Source organism: Passer montanus, unplaced genomic scaffold, assembly GCF_014805655.1.
Source record: "Passer montanus isolate IOZ18808 unplaced genomic scaffold, ASM1480565v1 scaffold44, whole genome shotgun sequence".
Taxonomy (NCBI): domain Eukaryota; kingdom Metazoa; phylum Chordata; class Aves; order Passeriformes; family Passeridae; genus Passer; species Passer montanus.
In genome coordinates this window covers 992,958-1,012,720 of record NW_024369262.1, presented here as the reverse complement: position 1 = coordinate 1,012,720, position 19,763 = coordinate 992,958, and the positions used below count along the sequence as shown (strand labels likewise).

At 51.4% G+C, this 19,763-nt stretch overlaps 1 protein-coding gene across 1 annotated transcript in view; it reads right to left on the bottom strand.

Annotated features, from left to right (window-relative positions):
- The window catches only part of CUX1 (cut like homeobox 1), a 273,426-nt gene continuing 253,663 nt past the window's right edge, over positions 1–19,763 (bottom strand). Inside the window, exons 15-23 of the mRNA XM_039720978.1 lie at positions 11,018–11,154; positions 9,793–9,859; positions 8,691–8,803; positions 8,097–8,213; positions 6,120–6,203; positions 5,797–5,853; positions 3,757–3,837; positions 1,846–1,910; positions 1–1,411 (exon numbers count right to left, since the gene is read on the bottom strand). Coding sequence (XP_039576912.1) covers positions 1,351–1,411; positions 1,846–1,910; positions 3,757–3,837; positions 5,797–5,853; positions 6,120–6,203; positions 8,097–8,213; positions 8,691–8,803; positions 9,793–9,859; positions 11,018–11,154 — 782 coding nt within the window. The 3' untranslated portion in view covers positions 1–1,350. The remainder of the gene's footprint in view (positions 1,412–1,845; positions 1,911–3,756; positions 3,838–5,796; positions 5,854–6,119; positions 6,204–8,096; positions 8,214–8,690; positions 8,804–9,792; positions 9,860–11,017; positions 11,155–19,763) is intronic.

The following is a 19,763-nucleotide window of genomic DNA, read 5'->3' as shown; positions in this document are numbered from 1 at the left end:
GTCAATGCACGGCTAAGTTTATTTTATCACTTGTCCAACAGAACTCAACATCTATTTTAAGTCATTTATGAGGAGTACAAGTGTGAATAGCTGCAGAAGTTTTGCAATTCCAAGACACCACATACAGCTGCTAAAAAAAGCAATTTTAACCTTCCCAACAAAGCCTCAAAAAGCAGCCCACCCTTCCCTGGATCGTGTTTCCCATCTAGTGATTTCAGGCAGCCAAAGCTCATCTCCCCCAGATCTGAAGTGGATTGGTTTATGCAGAGGGCCCCAGCCATGGCAGCATCACCCCCTCACTGCTTCCCTTCCACTTGGGCTCGGTTTCCCCTGTGCTGAGCAGGACAGGTGCAGGTTGGTCCCTCAGGGTTTATCCCTCCCTTCAATTTATGAGGATTTTACATTTTGCCATTGGCCACAGCTCCTATAAATAAACCCTGGCTCCCGTGGCAGATGTGAGGCCTTTCCCTGCCTGCACGCTCCGTTAGAGGCCCTGCCTTCCCAGCAACAGGAAGGGAATGGATGGGAGTCTGCAATGAAATATTAATTGGGAGCAATGCTGCTCTCCTGTCTACAGAGAGGAATTTTAATTGAGGACCACGTTAACAAGCTAATACCTTCCCTCACCATGTGGTCACAGCAGGAAGGAGAGATGGCTGGGACCTGCTCTTTTTAATTGGAGCTTTTCCTATCACCTCTGTCTCCCCAAATCAGCCCAAATTAGCAGCCCAGTGCTCATCACCCAGCAAACCCAATCACCAGCAACTGCTTGATTTGACTTGTGGTTTCCTAAGAGGCAGAAACATCTCAGCAAGGAGAGTCTGGAGCATCCCTGTGAGGTCAGGCCTGACCAGCAGCACCTCCCTTCATGCCCTTTAAGTCCTGGCTATTGCTAATTATTCCCACACTGGGGCTCCAGGTCAAGAAGGGCATTGCCAGTCCCCAGCAGCACGGGCAGGAGACCCCCAGAGCTGGAGCAAAGCAGGAATTCTCAAACAGCACAACACCTGGAGATGCAAGTTCAGGAGGCTGCCTTTCCTCCCCATTTCTGGCTGGATTTAGCCCACCCAGGGCTGCACTGGACTTCAGACAGGATGGAGAGAGATGTGGACCTGGGAGGAGGGGTACCCCTGATCTTGCATTTCCCCTGTGTTCTGGTAAGGACTGAGCTCTCTGAGGAAAACATGGGAACTGCTGCAGCCCTTCCAGGGCTGGAGATGACTCTCCCTTAGCTGAGGTTTTAGTTTCACGGGTGGGAGTGGGGGGATCATTGCCTTCATCCTACAAAGCAGAGAGCAAAGCACAGCAAAGCAGCCGGCAGCAGCGGGGCTGCAGGGGCCGTGCCCAGGGTCACTGCCACATGCCACCCACGTCCCCGTTCTTGTGGAACTCGTGGAGGTGGTCAGCATACCTGGGGAGAGAGCAGAGCCACGTTAGCCTGCAGCCAGCCCCAGGTGCTCGGGCAGCCCAGCACTGACTCCAAGGGGCCGTTCCTTGAGGACAAGCACCGTGCTCTGCTCCAGAGCCAGCAGGGAATTGGAGTCATGGCATGGGTCTGACACCCCCCAGGTCTCCAGGATCACTTTTATAAACCTTTATCATAAATCTTTATCAGGATTCCTCCTGGGCAAGGGCTGCCTGCAGGAAAGGCTTTGGAGAACACCCAACAGAACACAAGCGGTTCCCTGGTCCGTGAGCTTTTTCTCCCCCCTCCCTCACTGGGTTTAAAGCCCAATTAACTGGCCCTGTTTCCAGCACTGGGGTGCCCAAAAAATCTGCTGCAGACCACCAAGGCCTGCCCACCAAGCAAGCCCTGGGGCCGGGCTGGCCCAGCCTCTCACTCACTTCTTAGCACAGAAGGCGCTGCAGTCCCGTCCCACGCTCTCGCTCCAGGCAGTTTTGTAGAGCACCTGCAAGGGAAGGAACAGGATCAGCTCTGCTCCCTCCTCCATCCCAGCCCCTCCTCACTGCAGTCTGTGCCACTGCTGTGCCAGCCTGGCCCTGCCATGCCATCCTGAGAGGCACTCGTGACAAGGGCACGCAGTGACAGGGCAAAGGAATGGCTTCAAACTGATAGAGAGCAGGTTTAGGTGTGATACCAGGGAGGAATTCTTCCCTGGGAGGGTGGGCAGGCCCTGGCACAGGGTGCCCAGAGCAGCTGTGGCTGCCCCTGGATCCCTGGCAGTGCCCAAGGCCAGGCTGGACAGGGTTTGGAGCAGCCCAAGGTGTCCCTGCCATGGCAGGGGTGGCACTGGGGGATTTTTAAGGTCCCTTCCCAGCCACGCTGTGATTCTGTGGTCACCAGCATGGGGAACCCCAGTGTGCTGCAGGGGCTGCCCTCAGGATGGTCAAGATGACCTTTCCCAGTGGGTTATTTTTACTGGGACAGTGCTGCTGTGGCTCTGGTGGTTTGGGATGAGGCTCAGGGCTGCACATGGATGGAGATGTATTTTTGGAACAGGCTTAAGGAAGGTCAGTGCCTGGCTTGGCTCCTTTTTACCTTTGTGCCTCCGTGTTCCCATTGCAGAGCCGAGGTCTGAGGAGGCAGGAGGCAGTGCTGGGCTTTGGGAAGAGGGAGAACCCTCCCATCCCCAGCTGATTGCTTCAAGCCTTGGGGGTTTGTAAGCTGTTCCACCAGGGAATCACCCTAAGCACACAAACACCCAGAGCACACCCAGAGCAGGGTAACTGGAGTCTCCCAGGACTGTGGCAGAGATGTCACTGCCACTGTGGGGATGGAGGAGCAGGGGCACACACAGTTCATCCCCAGCCAGGCAGTGCTGGGTGCTGGATTTCAGGCTCTTTTGTGTCTAGATGATGTAAGATCATTCCAGCCATGTAATATTTATGAATTTTCTTTTTTTTTTCTTTTTTTTTTTTTTGGGTTAGAGCTTTAAACTTTAATGATGTTTAACTTTTTATTTCCTTTGCTCCTTTCCTCACCAAAATAACTTTGAGAGCAGGACAGAAATATTGTTCTGATTTGGCTTTCATCTCACTTCCTTGTTTAATTATTGATGATTGTTTGGCTTTTTTTTCCTCCCTGAAATGACAAATAAACTCCCAGAAACTGTGCAAGGATACATGAGGAGTTTGCACCATGACAAACTCCCAGGAGATCTGGGCTGGCTGAAGCCTCCATACCTCCCAATCCTCTGCTTCTTTCCTTTCAACCCTAATGGGAAAACTTGAAAACTAGAGAAAAACAGAGCCACAGGGCATGTTAGGAGCAGGGGGAGAGCCAGAGCTCATCCCTGGAGAGGCAGCAAATGAATTCCACTGGTCTGGAGGTTATGATGCACCCAGGAATAGGATCCTCATGGTCTACAACCAGGTAGTGTGGGCTCAGGGGCATGCATTTTATTCCTTACTGATGGTATTAGATTCATAATAATTAACCAAAATTTCGCTGCCCACTAAGCAGAGCTTGCTTGGCAACACATTAAACTCAGTGTGAGCTCCTGGCTTGGCACCACCACGATGCCATGGCTGATCCCAGGAACGACATGAGCACACAGACAGCTCCCAGCTCCTGCCCTTGGGCAAGCCTGTGCCCACCCAGGGTGGGGTTTCCACCCTGTGAAGCCGAGGGGACATCCCTTGGCACGCCCATGTCCCACGCTCCATCCGTGCCGTGCCTGCAGAGCCACCGGCACACTCTGGCTTGGCACAACACCTCAAACCAGCCCAAACCCCCCCTGGAGGGGAGGACAGGGTGTTCTGTCTCAGTGCCCACCCCCGTGGGGCACCCCTCACCAGGAAGACGAGGCAGTGCAGGAGCAGGGTGTAGAAGAAGGCCACGGTGCGAGCGGTCTTGTTGGACAGGATGAGCCGGCCCTGCGGGAGAGCAGAATGCAGATCCCACTTCAGTGTGGATCACTGGACAGCAGCTCCCCTCAAACGGGCTCGGAGAGGTCCTGGCCAGCACTGGGAGCCTGCTCCTGCCAGACCCTGCACAGACGTGCAGTGAGTGGTGTTTGCCACCCCCTGTGCCCAGCTCTGAGCAGTGATGCTCCTTCAGAGGCTGCACAAGAGCCCATGCTCTCAGCCCAAACATGCCCAAACCAAGGTGGGTTCAGTGTGGGCTTTCCCCCACTGAAAACCCTTCTGGGGGTTTGTTCTGAGTTGCTTCAGCCCAGCCCTCTCCAGCAGCTCTCCCTGCTCCTGCTGTGCCAGCCCTGCTCCTCAGAGAAGCCCCAGCAGTAATTAAGCTCTGCACATCTTTAATTTGTGAGCTCAAACAACTTTGTGATTTGCAGTGTCCCCTCGTCGCCTCCTGAGCAGGGCACTGGAGCCAAGGCTGTGTTGGTGTCCCCAGAGCTGGGCCCTGGTGTCCCCTTGCTCTGTCCCAAAAGCTTTGCTCTCCACCCTTGGTGAGCCTGTGCCACCCCCAAGCTCACTGGGGGCTGGAAACCTGTGGGGTTGGGATGAATTGCCCTCCACCCCTCATTTTGTACAGGCCACTGAACCACAGCCAGCCCCTGATGATGCCTGAGCCCTTTTGGCACAGCACACCAAGGTCCCAGTGGGAAAACCTTCATGCCCACCCCTTCAAAAGCACAAAAACCAGGAGCAGCAGAGCAGTGGCTTCATAGGACGGGTCCTGCCTTCCTTCATAGCCAGTCTTTATTCCTGCTGGAACCCAGGGACTCATTATGGACATAAGCACATTCCCCAAACACCACACAGGCTTTCCAAAGCTGGCATTAAAACCCACAGATCTCCCACCAAACCCATTCCGGGCTGAAATCGTCTTTGCTATTCACGGCCACGGCGGAGGCTGCTGTAACAAACAAGATTATGTTCTTAAATATTCCCAAGGAATAACTCCCCTAAGTCAGTTTTTTTTTTGTGAATGCCTTTCATTAATTCTCCGTGGTGCTAGCACGCCACACAATCCATATTCATGTTGGCATTTGCTTGGTTTTTATGCAAATGACAGCTCTGCCTTTATTCCAGGATATCTCTGTGTTCTCTCAGCCCCACAGTCCCACATTCACCTCCCTTGTGCTGGAGAGCTGGGGGTTAACTCAGCCAAAACCCCGTCCTGAGCCTGCTGCTAATGCCACAAATTCCACTATAAGTCAGATTTCCTCAATAACCATATTTTTAGCTCAGAAAGTTATACCCAAGAGAGGGCAGCCCAAGCTTGCAGTGGCAGCAGTCACCTCTGTGGCTCAGCCAAGGACCCTCTGCTCTGCAGACACCACAGCTTCCCCAGGATCTCCCCTGACGCTTTTGTGGAAGGAAGGGCCAGAGCAGGAAGGATCAGGGCTTGGCAAGGGGTTTTTAAGGAGAATGCAATGAGAAGCCAATGTGTGGAGCAGAGATCTTCCCTGGAGTGCTGGACCCTCTGCAGCCCCTCACACTCCTGCTCCCCACATGTTGGGGTGCTGGGGCTCTCTGGGGGGGTCTCCTGTGCTGGAGGCTTTGCCCCTGGCTGGGGGTGCAGCCTGAGCCCCACACCATGTTACAAACCAGAGGAGAGGTGCTTGGAGTCATAGAACAGAATCACAATTGTCTAAGTTGAGACAGAAATCCTTGAGTCCAACCATCACTGCCAAGCCCACCACCAAACCACGTCCCCAGGTGCCACATCTCCCTGTCCCTGAAACGCCTCTGGGGACAGTGATGCCACCCCTGCCCTGGGCAGCAAGGGAGGAAAGGGACTGCTCCTAACCCAAACTCCAGCTCTGCACCCCGCCCAGGACAGCAGGATGGGCCCTTCCACTGCCCCAGAGCCCCATTCCCCTGCAGGACTGGGCTAAGATCCCCTCAGCTCCCAGCAGTGCTCACCATGCTCAGCGTGGCTTTGTCCCAGGGACTGAGGCTCAGGTACTTCCTCTGGCGTTCCTACAAGGAAACCATACAAGATTTGGAGGCTCAGAAGGCTATTTGGGGTTTGCAAAACACAGAAGGAGCTGTGTGCCCCAGGATGCTTCTATTTGCCCCCTGACCCCAGCCATCATCTGGGCACAGTGACTTTTATTTATTTTGTTTTGTTTTTGAAAGCAAAGGATGTTTGAGTGCATTTCATTCTATCAGAGCTCCCTGGATTTCATCTGGGCATGATCCCAGAGGGGCTGATGCAGAGGGAGGGTGCTGGGAGCCTTTCATACCTTCCTGCTGAAGGAGGAGAAGGGGTCCAGGCGTTCCTCGTACTGCGAGGAGTAGCGCTGCTCCGTGTCATCCCTGCTGCTGCCCTGTGGGAGCAAAGGCAGGTGAGAGCCACAGGGACACCCAGCACAGGAACAGAACGCTGAGCTCCCCCATTTGGAAGAAAACACCCCCAAGGATGGAGCAGCACAGCCCAGAGCTGAGCCACGGGGCTGACAGCATCTGTCCCCTTCAGAAAGGAGAAGCACAACAGGAGCTGTGGAATAAAGTCCTTTTTTCACAGAATTGTGGAATGGTTTTGGGTTGGTTTGTTTCAGTATTTTGGGCTCTTTCCATGAAATAATTGTCACCTGTGTCATCCTCACAGAGCTCACCTGGGCTGCTGCAAATCCCACCCTGAACTCCACTGCTGCTGGGCCAGGTGGGAGGGAGACAGAGGCTTAGGAGGAGGAAATCATTGCTCAAACATAGAGCTGTTATAGGCTGGGAAGAGGGCAAGGAAAATGAAGAAAACCCCTTGAAAGAAGGGAAAGATTAGGGTGGGTTCAGACAGGATGGATTTTATCCTTCTCCTGTATAATTCCCCTTACACAGCCCTGCTGCAGGGAGCCCCGAGGATGCTCGTGCAGCCTCCCTGCTCCTCCTTCCTCCACCTCTGCAGGAGCTGCAGATTCCACACCATTCCTGCCCAAACCCAGCCTGGGAAGAGCCCACGCTGCCACCAGCGCTGGGCACAGCCTGCTGCAGGCTCTGGCTCCTTGCTGCAGTGCTGGTTCCCTCTCCCAGCACGGCACCACTCCGCAGTGCTCGCACTCCCCCAGGGCTTTCTGGACCTGTTCCTACGTGCACAGGGCTGCCCTGCCTGGTTGTTACACCTCTGTGTAAACCTTTAGTAAGCCTCACACTCTGCAACCCGAGCCTGGGGTCACTGTGGTGAGAGCAGAGCCCGATTTAGGGGTGAGGAGCTGCCGCAGCCTGGCCAGTGCAGTGATCTTTGCTGAGTATTTTTAACGTGTCACATGTCCCATTAGGGGGTGAATTATGCAATCCCCTGCGCTGCTGCCATGGAGGGCTTTGCTCTTTAGCTCATGGCAATGGCATTCAGGGGTTGCCTTGTGGCAGAGGATAAACATGGAGATGATATTCCACAGGAGAAAGGGGAAAAAATGTCAGAGGGGACGACCTGGCGTCATCACGGGGACATAAAGAAAGAACCAAATAAGGTGCCTGAAGCTGCAGGAGTTTCCCACCACCAAATGCTATTAAAATATCCCTCAACAAAGCAGACTCGGTGCAGGCAGCATGGAAAGGCAGCAGCCAGGGGGAAGGAAGGCAGGGAATGGGCGTCCCCTCTGTGAGTGGCACTTTGGCATTTCTAAGGAAAGCCCGAGGTCAGGAGAGCCTGGCTCTGACAGGGAAGGGCTGGCAGTGGAAAGCTCCCAGGAACTCCTGAGGGACACAGCAGGAGCAGAGCAGGTTGCAGCAAAGTCTGGTTCCCCTTCCCAGCCTTCTCCTGCCCTTTCTGGGATGATTTTGGGATGGCTTCTTCTCTTTCGTCTTCTGGCTGCTCAGGGAGCAGCTCTCTCTGCTGGCTACAAGAAGTTCAGGAATGAGCACAAGTGGGACAGGATGAATTATTTTCCAGGCTGTGCTGCAGGGGTTTGTTGCAGGAGGTCCCAGTTTAACCTCTGGCAGCCTGGTCAGGCAGAAGTACCCACACCTGCCTGCTCGAGCACCACACTGCCAGCAGTGAGCAGCAGAGCGGGCTGTAGCAGCTCTGTTAGGGAGGATCTTTCTGCCAAAGATCCCTCAGCACAGTTCTGAACTGCCTTCCTGGCTGGGAGAACCTTTCCCACCCCAGTTAGCTCCAGCTTCCATGCAGGCTGCACACTGGAAATGTGCAATTTCTGTGTCTGGGGCTGTCTGCTGTGTGAGCCCAGTCCGAGGAGGGACAGACAGACGGACAGGTGGACACTCACCCGGCCAGGGTAGCTCTGCAGGAACTTGATCTTCTCGTAGAGCTTGATGTTGTCAGCTCTGAGGGTGTCCAGCTCGCTCTGCAGGGCGTGCACCGTGTGCTGCAGCATCCTGTTCTCCTGCACGGGGAGCAGAGGGACAGTGGCATCCAGCCAGGGGGCACTTGGGGCATCCAGGCATCAGTCCCTTCCATCCCAGGAATTAAACCCCCCCGGCTTGGAATTCAAATTGCTCCCTAATTCAAACTGGGCCAGGTGTGGCAGAAGGGGGCTCCCAGTCCTGACCAAGAAGGCCAGGAAGGGCTGGGGTAGCCAAGGAGGCTGAGGGGGGCTTTGGGATGGGAGGGGCTCCCACAGGAGCTGCAGACACAACCAGACAGCTTGGAAAAGGTCATTTTGAGCTCTACTTCAATTTGTTATCCCAAAATGTATCATCTATGTGCTTTTTCCATGGCACTCCCAAACACTGTGCCAGGAGCACAGGGACACAGGGACAGAGGGACAGAGGGACAGAGGGACACAGGGACAGAGGGACAGTGGGACAGAGGGACAGAGGGGTCTTTTGGGTCCCTGCAGCCCCAGCCCCAGCAGCCTCACCCCCTCCAGCTCCTGGTTCTTGGCCCGGAAGCGTTCCCTCTGGCTGGAGATGATGGACAGCAGGGAGTCCACCTGGCCCTCAGGGAAGGAGGGGCCAGGGGATGCAGGGTGACCTGTGGACGAGGTTTGGTGTGAGAGGTGACCTGGTGGATGCCCACCACCCACGCCAGGGGTGTGCTCAAGGTCCTCCTGCTGTGGGACCTTGGGGACACCCAAATCCACCCCTGTGCACAGTTATTACAACATAGACTGCTATTTATGTGGTTTTTTCCATTTTTTTGACTCAAAATGAACAGGAAAACCAACTGCATTACTTGGTGCAACCCCTGGCTGCCTTTCCCTGACTCCAACCCTCCCCATCCCTGCCAGACTCTGTCCTTGGCCTCTGCAGCAGCTGCAGCATTAAAATAAAGCCCCAGAGCCACAATCCTCTCCCCTACCCCAACCCCTCCTCCACCACCAGCTTGCTATGCCCAGGACCCCAATTTTTGTGTGTTCCACATGGGTTCCCCCCTTGATGGGGCTCTGTGGGTGCCTGGGGGGCTGTGGCCATCCCTGCTCTTCCTTCCTGGCAGTGGCATTCACAGCCAAGGAGAAATGTGTCCCCAAGGCCATGACTCAACCAGCTGCACTGAGCAGTTATTCATGGAGCAGGATGGGTGGCTGCAGGTTGTTTAGCTTGGTGGGACTGTTGCTGTGATAATGTTTATCTTGTGTTTTCAAAACCTTTCAAAACAAACAAAAAAAGAGCCAAGCAAAAAATAGGAAAAAAAAGGAAAGGATATTTTTTTCCCCCAGAGGAGCAAGGAGTTGTTATTTTTTTGATTCATTTTCTCCTGCAGACCTCAGCACAGGGGCTGATGTACAGGAAATGTTTCACTCTCTGGCTCTGGAGGGGTTTGCTGTGGGAAGAGCAGGAGGCAGAGCACAGAGCTGGTGGGTTCAGCCGGGGTTCTCCAGCTCAGCACAGCCTGGCACGTGCCCGCTGCACCCCTGGCAGCCCCAGAGGATGGCACACCATGCCCAGCAGGGAGAGCTGCCCAGAGGGGACCCAGTGAGCAGGGGCTGCAGCCCTGGAGAAGCGACCCCCTGCCCTGCTCACCGTAAAACTGCGCCGTGGCCTCCTTGATGGGCTCGGGGATCCTCTCCAGCCCGGGGCTGGCCGCGCCCTGGCAGCAAAAGGGCAGAAATTAAACATTGTCCTGGGAAAGCAGCCCCTGCTGGTGCTGCCCCGGCAGCCACAGCCCTTCCCTGCAGGATGGGGCTGAGCCAGCGGGGCTAAACGGGGAGGGGAAGGGATGGATGGGCCCTGGGGGACACCAGTGCCACCCCATAATAATAATAATTATTATTATTATAATAATAACAACAATAATAACAATAACAATAATAACAACAACAATAACAATAACATTGTATTAGTAATTAATAATAAATAATAATGATAATAATGATAAAAATCAGTAATTAATAATAATGAATGTTAATAATTAATTATGATTAATAATAATTTAAAAACCAATGGTAATTATAATAATAAATATTTGTAATTCATAATAAAGAATAATGATAATAACGAAAATTAATACTTAATAACGATAATAATGAATGTTAAAAATCAATTATTATTGTTAATAATAATATAACAATTATAATGATAATAACAAATATTAGTAATTAATAATAAATAGTAATTATAATAACGAAGAAATATTAATTAGTGATGATTATGTATATTAATAATTAATTATTGTTGTTAAGAATAACAACAATAATAATAAGCACAATGATAATGATAATAATAAATATTAGTAATTAAGAAGAAATAATGGTAAAAATAACGAAAATTAATAATTAATAATGATAATTATGACTACTAATAATTAAGTAGCAGTTGTAGTAGTTGTAGTAGTAATAATAATGAATGTTTAAAATTAATCATTACTGTTAATAATAAATAATAAAATTGATAATGCTAATAATATTACCAATTGATAATAAATAATAATAATAACAAAAAGTAATAATTAATAATGATAATAATGAATGTTAAAAATAAATTATTATTATTAATAATATAACAATTATAATGATAACATATATTAGTAATTAATAATATATACGAACGACAATAATGAAAAATTAATAATTAATGATGATGATTTTATTATTATTATTAATAATAATAATGATAATGATAATGATAATGATAATGATAATGATAATGATAATAATAATAATAATAATAATAATTGATGATAACAACAACCCCAAAAAACCAAAACCAAGACGGGGGCACGGCCTGTGCCCGGCCTGGGCAGGGTTACCTCAGCCTCGGGGCGCGGCACGGCAGACAGGGCCTGGATGGTGCTGAGGTCGTGCTCCAGCTTGGCCACGAGCTCCTTCTGGGCAGCCAGGCTGGCCAGGGCCTCGCTCAGCTGGAGCTGCAGCTCGGCACAGCGCACTGCAAGACACGGCCAGGGCTGTCACCCCGGGCCCGGCTGTGCCAGGGGCACCAAGGAGCCCTGAGCCCCCCTGGGGCACCCGAGCAGCGCAGAGCAGCAGCCCGGCTCTCTGCTCCTGCCTGGGGGCACAGCTGCAGCTCTGCCCACCCCGGGCTCCAGCCCTCCCTGGGGCCGGGCACGGGCCCTGGGGGGAGCAGTGCCAGCTCCCAGTGCCACCTCCCAGTGCCACCCCCCAGTGCCAGCTCCCAGTGCCACCTCCCAGTGCCACCCCCCAGTGCCAGCTCCCAGTGCCACCTCCCAGTGCCACCCCCCAGTGCCAGCTCCCAGTGCCACCTCCCAGTGCCGCCTCCCAGTGCCAGCTCCCAGTGCCAAATTCCCAGTGCCAGCTCCCAGTGCCAGCTCCCAGTGCCACCTCCCAGTGCCACCTTCCAGTGCCAGCTCCCAGTGCCAGCTGCCTGCACTGGCACAGCTGCTTCAAAGGCACCAGCCAGGCATTTTTGGTGCCCTGGGGTACCTGGCAGCATCCTGGCTGGGCAGAGCAGGGGCACCTGGAGGGGATTAAGGGGAGCTGAGCCCAGGTCTGCTCTGCACAGGAAAGGTGATGGAAGAGGCTGTGGGGGCTGGGAGAGGCACTCACAGGGCAGATGGGGCAGCGGGGCCTGCAGCAGGGTGGGGACACCCCCGGGAGGGGCTCAGGTGGCACCACTCCTGCCCCGGGCACGGGGCCAGGCCGTGCAGCCCCCGGCACTCCCGCTCAGCCAATTTTCTACAAAGGATCCCTCTTCCCAGCTGCCCCCCCAGAGTAAAACCCACACCCTAAACCACAACAGGCACTGCTGGAATGCTCCAGGAGCAAAACAAAAAGCTCTGTTCCCCTCGTGTAACCCCAGATGGGCCCAGATGTGAAGCAGTGAAGCTGCAGCTACAGAGGCACGGGAGCAGCCCCGCAGGGCAAGCTCTGTGCTCCATTGGCAAATCCACCCCAAAACTGTCCTGCAGCAGAATTCGACCTGTTTCACCTTTCTCCCTGGCTGCCAGCAGTGTCTGGGCCTCTCCCTGGCTGGAAAACCTGCTCAGGTTCAGAGCTGGTGTTCTGCACTGCCAGCATCTCCACTGTGGGGATGCAGGATTCACCCCTCTGTGCCTGGATTTCCAGGTGGGTCAAAGCTCAGGTCCCATCTGTTCCAGTCCCTCCCTGATAATTCCTGTTGTAATTATTCCCCTAATTTCCAGACAGCTGGAAGGCAAAAAATTTCCTCATTTATCAACAGCCAGGGAGCAAGAAGTGCAGGGGTTGCCTGGGGAGCAGCAAGGGCAGGCTGTCCTCAGGGCTCCTACTCTCACTGAGCCTTCAGACAACGTGTGCACAGCCCAATTCCAGCTCTCCCAGTCTTGCCAGGCTGGGAAATGCTCCACACACCCAGAAACCAGCTGTGGAGAGAGCTCCTGGCACAGGGAGTGATGCCCTGGCCACAGGGCTGGACTGAGAGCAGCAGGGATGGAGGCTCAAAGTGATGCCCAAAGTGACACTGCTTCCCCAGGAATCAGGGTCTTTGCTGGGGCAAATTCCCCTTCTTTTTGTAGACGTGGCACTTGGGGACATGGTAGTGATGGACTAAGGATGATCTTAAAGGTCTTTTTCAACCTAAACCATAAGAAAGACAATTACTGTGTTGGTGTAATGGAATCTCAGAGTGGTTTGGGTTGGCAACAAACTTAAAGCCCATCTCATTCCACCCCCTGCCATGGGCAGGGACACCTTCCACCTGCTCCAAGCCCTGTCCAGCCTGGCCTTGGGCACTTCCAGGGATCCAGGGGCAGTCACAGCTGCTCTGTGCCAGGGCCTAACCCCCTCACAGAGAAGAATTCCTTCCCAATTTCCAGTCTAAACTTAGATTGGATAAACTTCTTTCTGTTTAAAGCCATTCTCCTTCCCATGTTATTCAGAAGCACCAAGCCTCACTGCAGGGAAAGGGGGGTGGCACATGCTTTGAACACAACATGGATTTATTTTCCCCCTCTGATATTTACATTTTAGAGCCCCAATAAGAGACTCAGGATGGAGCAGTAGTTGTGCTAAAGGCACATCCCACTGGAGGTCAGTATTTCTCCAGGAATGGGGAATCCCTGCCTGCTCCAAAACATGGGTGGCCTGATGCAAAATATTTGCATCAACAAGATTTGGAAAGAAGAAAACCTCTTCCCTACGGTTAATTATTCAATTGGCTGTCTTTTAAAATTGCATTAAAATGTAATTGGGAAGCTGTTGCTGGCCAAACATGGGCTGGGGGGCCCAACTCAGCACGAGGCACTGCTGAGCACCCTGCTCAAGATTCACCAGGAGGTTACCTGGGACAGGAATTGCTCCCTGGCCTCCCACCCTGCCCAAAAATCCTCTGCAGAGCTGAGCTTTGGAGCCTGCAGAAGGAGACCCAGCTCCTGCATCTCTCTCTTAAATGATCCTTTTGGCTTCTGAGTTACATGGACTGAGTTTTTCAATTTAAGAGAAAAAAGGGTCACCAAAGCTCTCAGTTTTAGAGGGATCTGCATCCATCCTTCCCTTGGGTTTCACTCTGCTTGGCCATGAAACCACCATGAAAACAGAAAAGGCTGCAACCGTGTCTGACACTGAAAGCAACCAAACACACAGAGCTTCCCTCTCATCTCCCTGTCAGTGTCACTCCTCACAGTTGGTTTTTGGTTTTTTTTTTAATCATAACTTTCTCTTTTCACGGGGGCCGCGGCCACCCGCGAGCTCGGCACTTCTGTGCCAGCGACTCTTCACCTGCAGCAGCAGGAGCAGGGCTCTGCCGGGCAGCCAGGGCAGCTCAGGCACTGAATCCAGCAAAAGGAATCTGCCTTTGTGCTCCCTGAGCTGCCGAGCCCTGCTCTGACCCCTCAGATGTGCAAACACCTCAAAGGCCGGGGAGAGAAGAGCTACTGCAGAAGGCAATGGGACAAAGAAGGTGAAGCCCTGGGGAAAATGGGTATTTTATAAAGTATCTTCAGCCTCAAACTCTGCCAGCTCTGGCTTTTAAAAAGCCAGGCCTGGCATTGCCATGGCCCTATGAAGAAAAGAGCAGAAGTGCAGGGCTGGGCAGCCCCAGCCTGGCACACACAGGGCTGGTTTCCCCCGTCTGATGCACAGAAAATCAGAAGCTGGGACTGGACTATTCCCATCCCTGGAAGTGCTCAAGGCCATGGATGGGGCTCTGGGCAGCCTGGTCCAGCTGTCCCTGCCCATGGCAAGGGGTTGGGCTTGGTGATGGTAAAGGTTCCCTTCCAGCCCAAACCATTTAATAATTCTGTGATTCCCTGCCAAGCACTGAATGAATCCTCAGAAGGAGCCTCTGCTCAAAGAAAATGCTCTGAAGAAATGCCTTTTCTGGGAATTCTGTGTGCCCAAGGGGATGACACTGCCATGGGATGAATGTTTCTGGGAATAACATCAAGGACCTGTATGGACAGGTCGTGTGGTGGGACACACAGTGAAGAAACAAAACCCAAATTGAGAAGACAAGATTGACACGAGTCTCACACTTCTTTTGTTGTGAAAAACCTGGTCAGCCTCTTGCCATTCCAAAGCTGCAGGTTAAACCCTTGAAGTGATTATTGAAGAAAACAGTCCTGGAGCCCCAGTGGCAGGCTGGAGGGGGCAGAGCCTGGCAGATGCAGGGGGGGCTCTCTGGGAGTGCCCCCGAGCCACAAGCCCAGCGCTGCCACAGAGCAACAGCAACTCTGCCTCCTGCAACAAGCCCCAGCAACTGGGCTCCCTTGGCAAATCATCCAAAATAAACAGCATCTGTTTTCACAGATGGAGAAAATTAAGACATACTAGCAACTTAGTTTGAAGTTATAAGGGCAGACATAAATAAATGAGAGGCAATCTTTCCATAAGATGGTGGCTTGATTACTGAGGGTACAGACAGATGAATAAATCACCTTGGGGTGAGATAGGCTCTAACTTGCTACACGTCCATGGGACCAGGGAAACTGCTCAAGTGGACCCTCAGGGCCCTGAGGAAATGAGAGGTGAGCGGTGTAGCTGAAGGGATAGGGGTAGGAGCACACACATGGGCAGTTATGGCAAATTAGCTGATGCTCTGCGAGTTCACACCCTGATTTGCCTCGTGGAACTTTTTAATCTCCCTGCATTTGCTGTCTGGCCTCCCTGAATTTACATAATGTAAAAAAGAAAAAGGAACAGAAAACAAGCTGAGAAGTGATGTGGCACGCTCTCTTTGAAAAGTCAACTGAAGTGCATTGAAAGCCACGACTTCAAAGGTTTGAAGTCTATTTTATTGACTGGAAGGAAGATGATGGTGAGATAAGTAAACCTTGGAGTGCCTTGGCACGAAGGCTCAAAGCTGGAGACTCACTCAGCACAAACAGGGGTGTCTGAGAGTGCCAGGGCAGGAGCAGAAGCCAAAGGAAGAAGCAGGAAACTGGGTCTGCCACGGACCCTTTGATTTTTCCAGCTCTTTCACCTTTCCCCATGCTGGGCCACTCCAGTTCATGACTGGACAGTCACATCTGAGCTGAAATCATTGCTCTTCCCCATGAAGAAAACGTGCCAAGACTTCTTGGCATCGCTCTCCAGGAGCCTTTTCAAGCCAACAAAGTCTTACCTCCGGCTCTGCCTGATGCCAGAGCTCCCAAGGTTTACACATAAACTCAGGCCCAATTTCAGGCTCTTGAAACACTTGGCATTTAGCGTTTAAGGAAGTCTGGAAAAGGCTGTTATTGCCCAAAGTCCTGCTCCCCTTCCAGGAGAATCAGTGGAGATGACTCGACCTTGACCCTGCTGTTTGCAGCTGGAGGATGGGGAGCACACGATCCAAACGCTGCAGATTCAACCCTGGATGCACAAGATGATTTTCTCTGCTTTCTTTTTTTGGTCTGTGAAGACACCAAGGCAGAAAGATCTGAGCCAAAACCCTTCCTGCAACAGGAAGGTTGTCAAAGTCCTTTCACCATTGCACAGCCTGATGGCTCCAGTTCTGTCTTGAGCTTTTCATGGTGAGAGAAAACATTTCTGCCTGGCTCAGAGTGTGTGGGAGTCACTCAGTCCACCTCAGCTTCATGCAAAGCCTTTTCCTTGGGGCCACCACTGCTGGGAGCTGTCAGCAGGCTGAGGAACAGGACAAGGAGGCAGGGAATGATGGAATGTTTCTTTCTACAAGTCACCAGAGCCCTGTCTGTGGGCTCTGAGGTGCAAATCTGCTCAGAAGTAAAGGCTGAAGAGGAGGTTGTAGTAGAAAAGCCCAGCTGAGCATCTCACCTCCCATGAGGCAATGAAAAATCAGTGCCACTCAAAGGGACTGTACTGCTCCAAAATGTCCCCAAAGTAAATAAAGATCAAGTGCTCCAGAGATCTCACCAATACAACAGGAACACAAAGGAATTGGGCTTTTTGGAGATTTTAAAGCAACTTTTGTAGAAATCTCCAGGGAGGGAGGAAAGGTCACTCAGCTCCAAGAGTTCCTGAGTAGCCAAAATTCCTGGATTATTAGCCTGGGAATCATCTCAGCCTGCAATGCTGCTTCTGGGCTGTCCTGGTCCATCTGTACCTGCCACGAGGGCATTCTCTGACCAGACCCTCTGCAGGGCTTCTGAAAGGGCAGAAAAAGCAAGGAGAGGATGAAAAAGAGGAATGATGAGAACTCTAAAAGCCACCTGTAAGTTCTAGCACGACCTCCTGGTCTCCAGGCACAGGGGTCAGGCCGGGAAAAGCTCCAGGAGCACAGAGATGAGGTTCCTCTGCAGATACAGAGTTGTAAGGGAAGACATGAAGAACATCAGTGAGGTCCTTCAGGGGTGATACAGGAGATGAGCAGCTCCAGCAAGGGATGGCACTGGCACCAGTGAAGGCAGCAAGAACAGCCCTGCTCAGTTTTACTTTCCTGTGCTGCCAGAGAGACAAGAGAAAACAGGGACAAGTAGAGAGCAGATCACGTCCAGCACTCTGAGAACAACATTTGAGACTTATCTGCCCAAGTGACAAAGGAAGCAGAAGGAAAAGCCCCAGCTGCCATGCTCATTCCAACACCAGCATCCTTCTCTGAGCTCCTGCTGCCCTCTCCTCGGGGCAGGCTTGGGAAATGGCCTTGGGGAAGAGAGAAGGAGCCACCAAAGTGCAGAATGACAGGACAAGGGGGGATGGTTTTCAAATAAAAGAGGCTGATTCAGGTGAGTTCTAAGGAAGTTGTTTTTTTTATGATGAGGGTGCTGAGGCCCTGGCACTGGGTGCCCAGAGGAGCTGTGGCTGCCCCTGGATCCCTGGAGTGCCCAAGGCCAGGCTGGATGGGGCTTGGAGCAGCCTGGGACAGTGGGAGGTGTCCTTTAAAGGTCCCCTCCAACCCAAACCATCCCCTGACCCTCTGGGGGCTCCCTCCCTCCTCTCTGGGTTTCTCTGCCACTTGCTGCCAGAAGAGGTGCAGGTGAGATTTCTTCTCCCTCCCCTGCTTTCCTCCCTTTCTTTTCACATTTTGAGGGCCTGCTGGGAAAGGAAGGTTTGAAGGATTTCTCCTTCCCCTTCCTCCTGGCCCAGCCACTCCAAAATAAACAGCCCCCAGCAAAGAAACCCAGCACTGCTTAATAAATTCACCCTGTAAGGAGAGAGATTTCATAGAAGAAGGGATTATTTCCAAGGGTACTAAGATAATTACATGGGTAACTTGGAAGAGTTCAAGAAAACAGTTTGAATTTTCTTATCAGTTTCCCATAGCTTGGAGCAAAAAGAAAATAAAATGCTGTGCTGTAATCAAATCATGTTTTCTGAAGCCCTCTGTTGGCAACTACACAATTCCTTCACCACTTCCATTAAGACAGAAATACTGAGGAGAAAATGACAGCATTTCCAAATGGAAAGAAGTGGGGCTCAGGAGCACCAGGTCAGCCACTCCCAGCTTCTTACCCGGTGGGAACATGTGAAAAAATATCCCTTTTCCCACTGAAAGTCAAACTGGCTCTCACTGCTGGTGGAGCAGAAGCACAGCCAGGACCTTGGCACTGAGGTGTGAATTCCTCCTGCACCCAAGGATGCCACAAACAAGGACTTTTCCCATAAATCCAGCACATCCCTCCAACATTTCCTATAAAAATCTCACCCATCCAGCCCCAGCAGCAGCTCTGTCCCAGCAGGAACTCCAGTGATGTCCCAGTTCAAACCAGTAAAGGTCTATGGGGACACACAGCATGCACTTCTTCTAAAAAACCACAATTTTACATCCTTTTTAAAGGCTGCCCCAATAAAGTTATGGTGGGAGATCCACCTCTCTCCATGGAAGGCCATAAGTATCTGCTCCTGACCTCTCAGATGCTTCCTTGTGGTTTGGGTTGCCTTCCTAACTTCCCAGAATTAACTTTTTGAGATTTATACTTGAGAGAACCACCTGGCTTTATCCCAAGATGCAAAATTCTGAGCTACTGTGAGCTTTCTCCAGGTCAGTGCTTTCTCAAGTTCAACACACCCTTTGCTTATGACCACATGTGACATTTTAGGAGTTTCATGCTGGTATCACCTGAAGAGAAGTGCAGGTTACAAATACACAAATCAACCTACCTGAGGCATGGCATTTTAAAAGTCTAGCTGCTTAGCATAAAGTTTAAAAAAAATTAGGATCAAATTATACACAATATTACAATTTATAGCAATCAACAGTTGGACTAGTTAATAAAGGGAAAGGGAAAAAATAAAGGGAAGGGGAAAAAATAAAAACTGTTAAACCATGAACCTTTCCATCCTGTGGAACAACCTGTCAGATGCTTCAAAATGAGAAAATGCACATTTGTCATGAAATGAAGGCATTCAGTAGCATCTTTAATACATTTTGAGGAGAATTCCCCCACAACTGCAGAACTGAAGATGACAAAGACACAACTGGACACCCACACAGAGCTGGACAAAGTGCCACCCTCACTGGGGTGGGAAAGCCCAGGCTGAGCCCTGCTCTCAGCACAGAACAATGTCCAACGTGGCCCTCCAGAACTCCTGTTCCACAGGAGACTCCAGGAGGGGGCTCACGAGAGCCTGGTGGGAGAAATGTGTCAGGGATGTACTGCAGGAGATGGTGGAAACCAAGGCAGGTCCCCAAAATAAACCTCAGTTCACAAAAATCCAACATGAGCAGGAAACAGAGCACCCAGCTAAGCACAGACACACACACACATCCTCTGCCTGACACCCAGAGCATCCAAAACATGATTTCTTCCACTACTTTTGAAAACACAATCCCACTGACAGGTTACAGCATCTGTTCCTTACCAAGCTCCTCACTCTGTAAATACTGAGAGTATTTATAGGAACACCCCATAAGGCACTGAATGAGGAATGTATTTTCCTGTAAAGGATCTTTAAAAATAAACAGTGAGCAAAATATCTGGGAAAATTCTTTGACATTTTCATTTCTGAATCTAAAGCATTTCCAACCTCAGGTAACTGACATTTTTTTTTTCTTTTTATTTAGCTGATATGTTGCTGTGGTGCTCAAAACAATCCCTCTTGGCAGTCTCAGACCCCAAATATGTATTTTATGTCTGTGAGGCTGTGCCCACCTCACACTGACTGCAGCAGGAATGGCCACACTTGGATTGCACTGAGCATTTT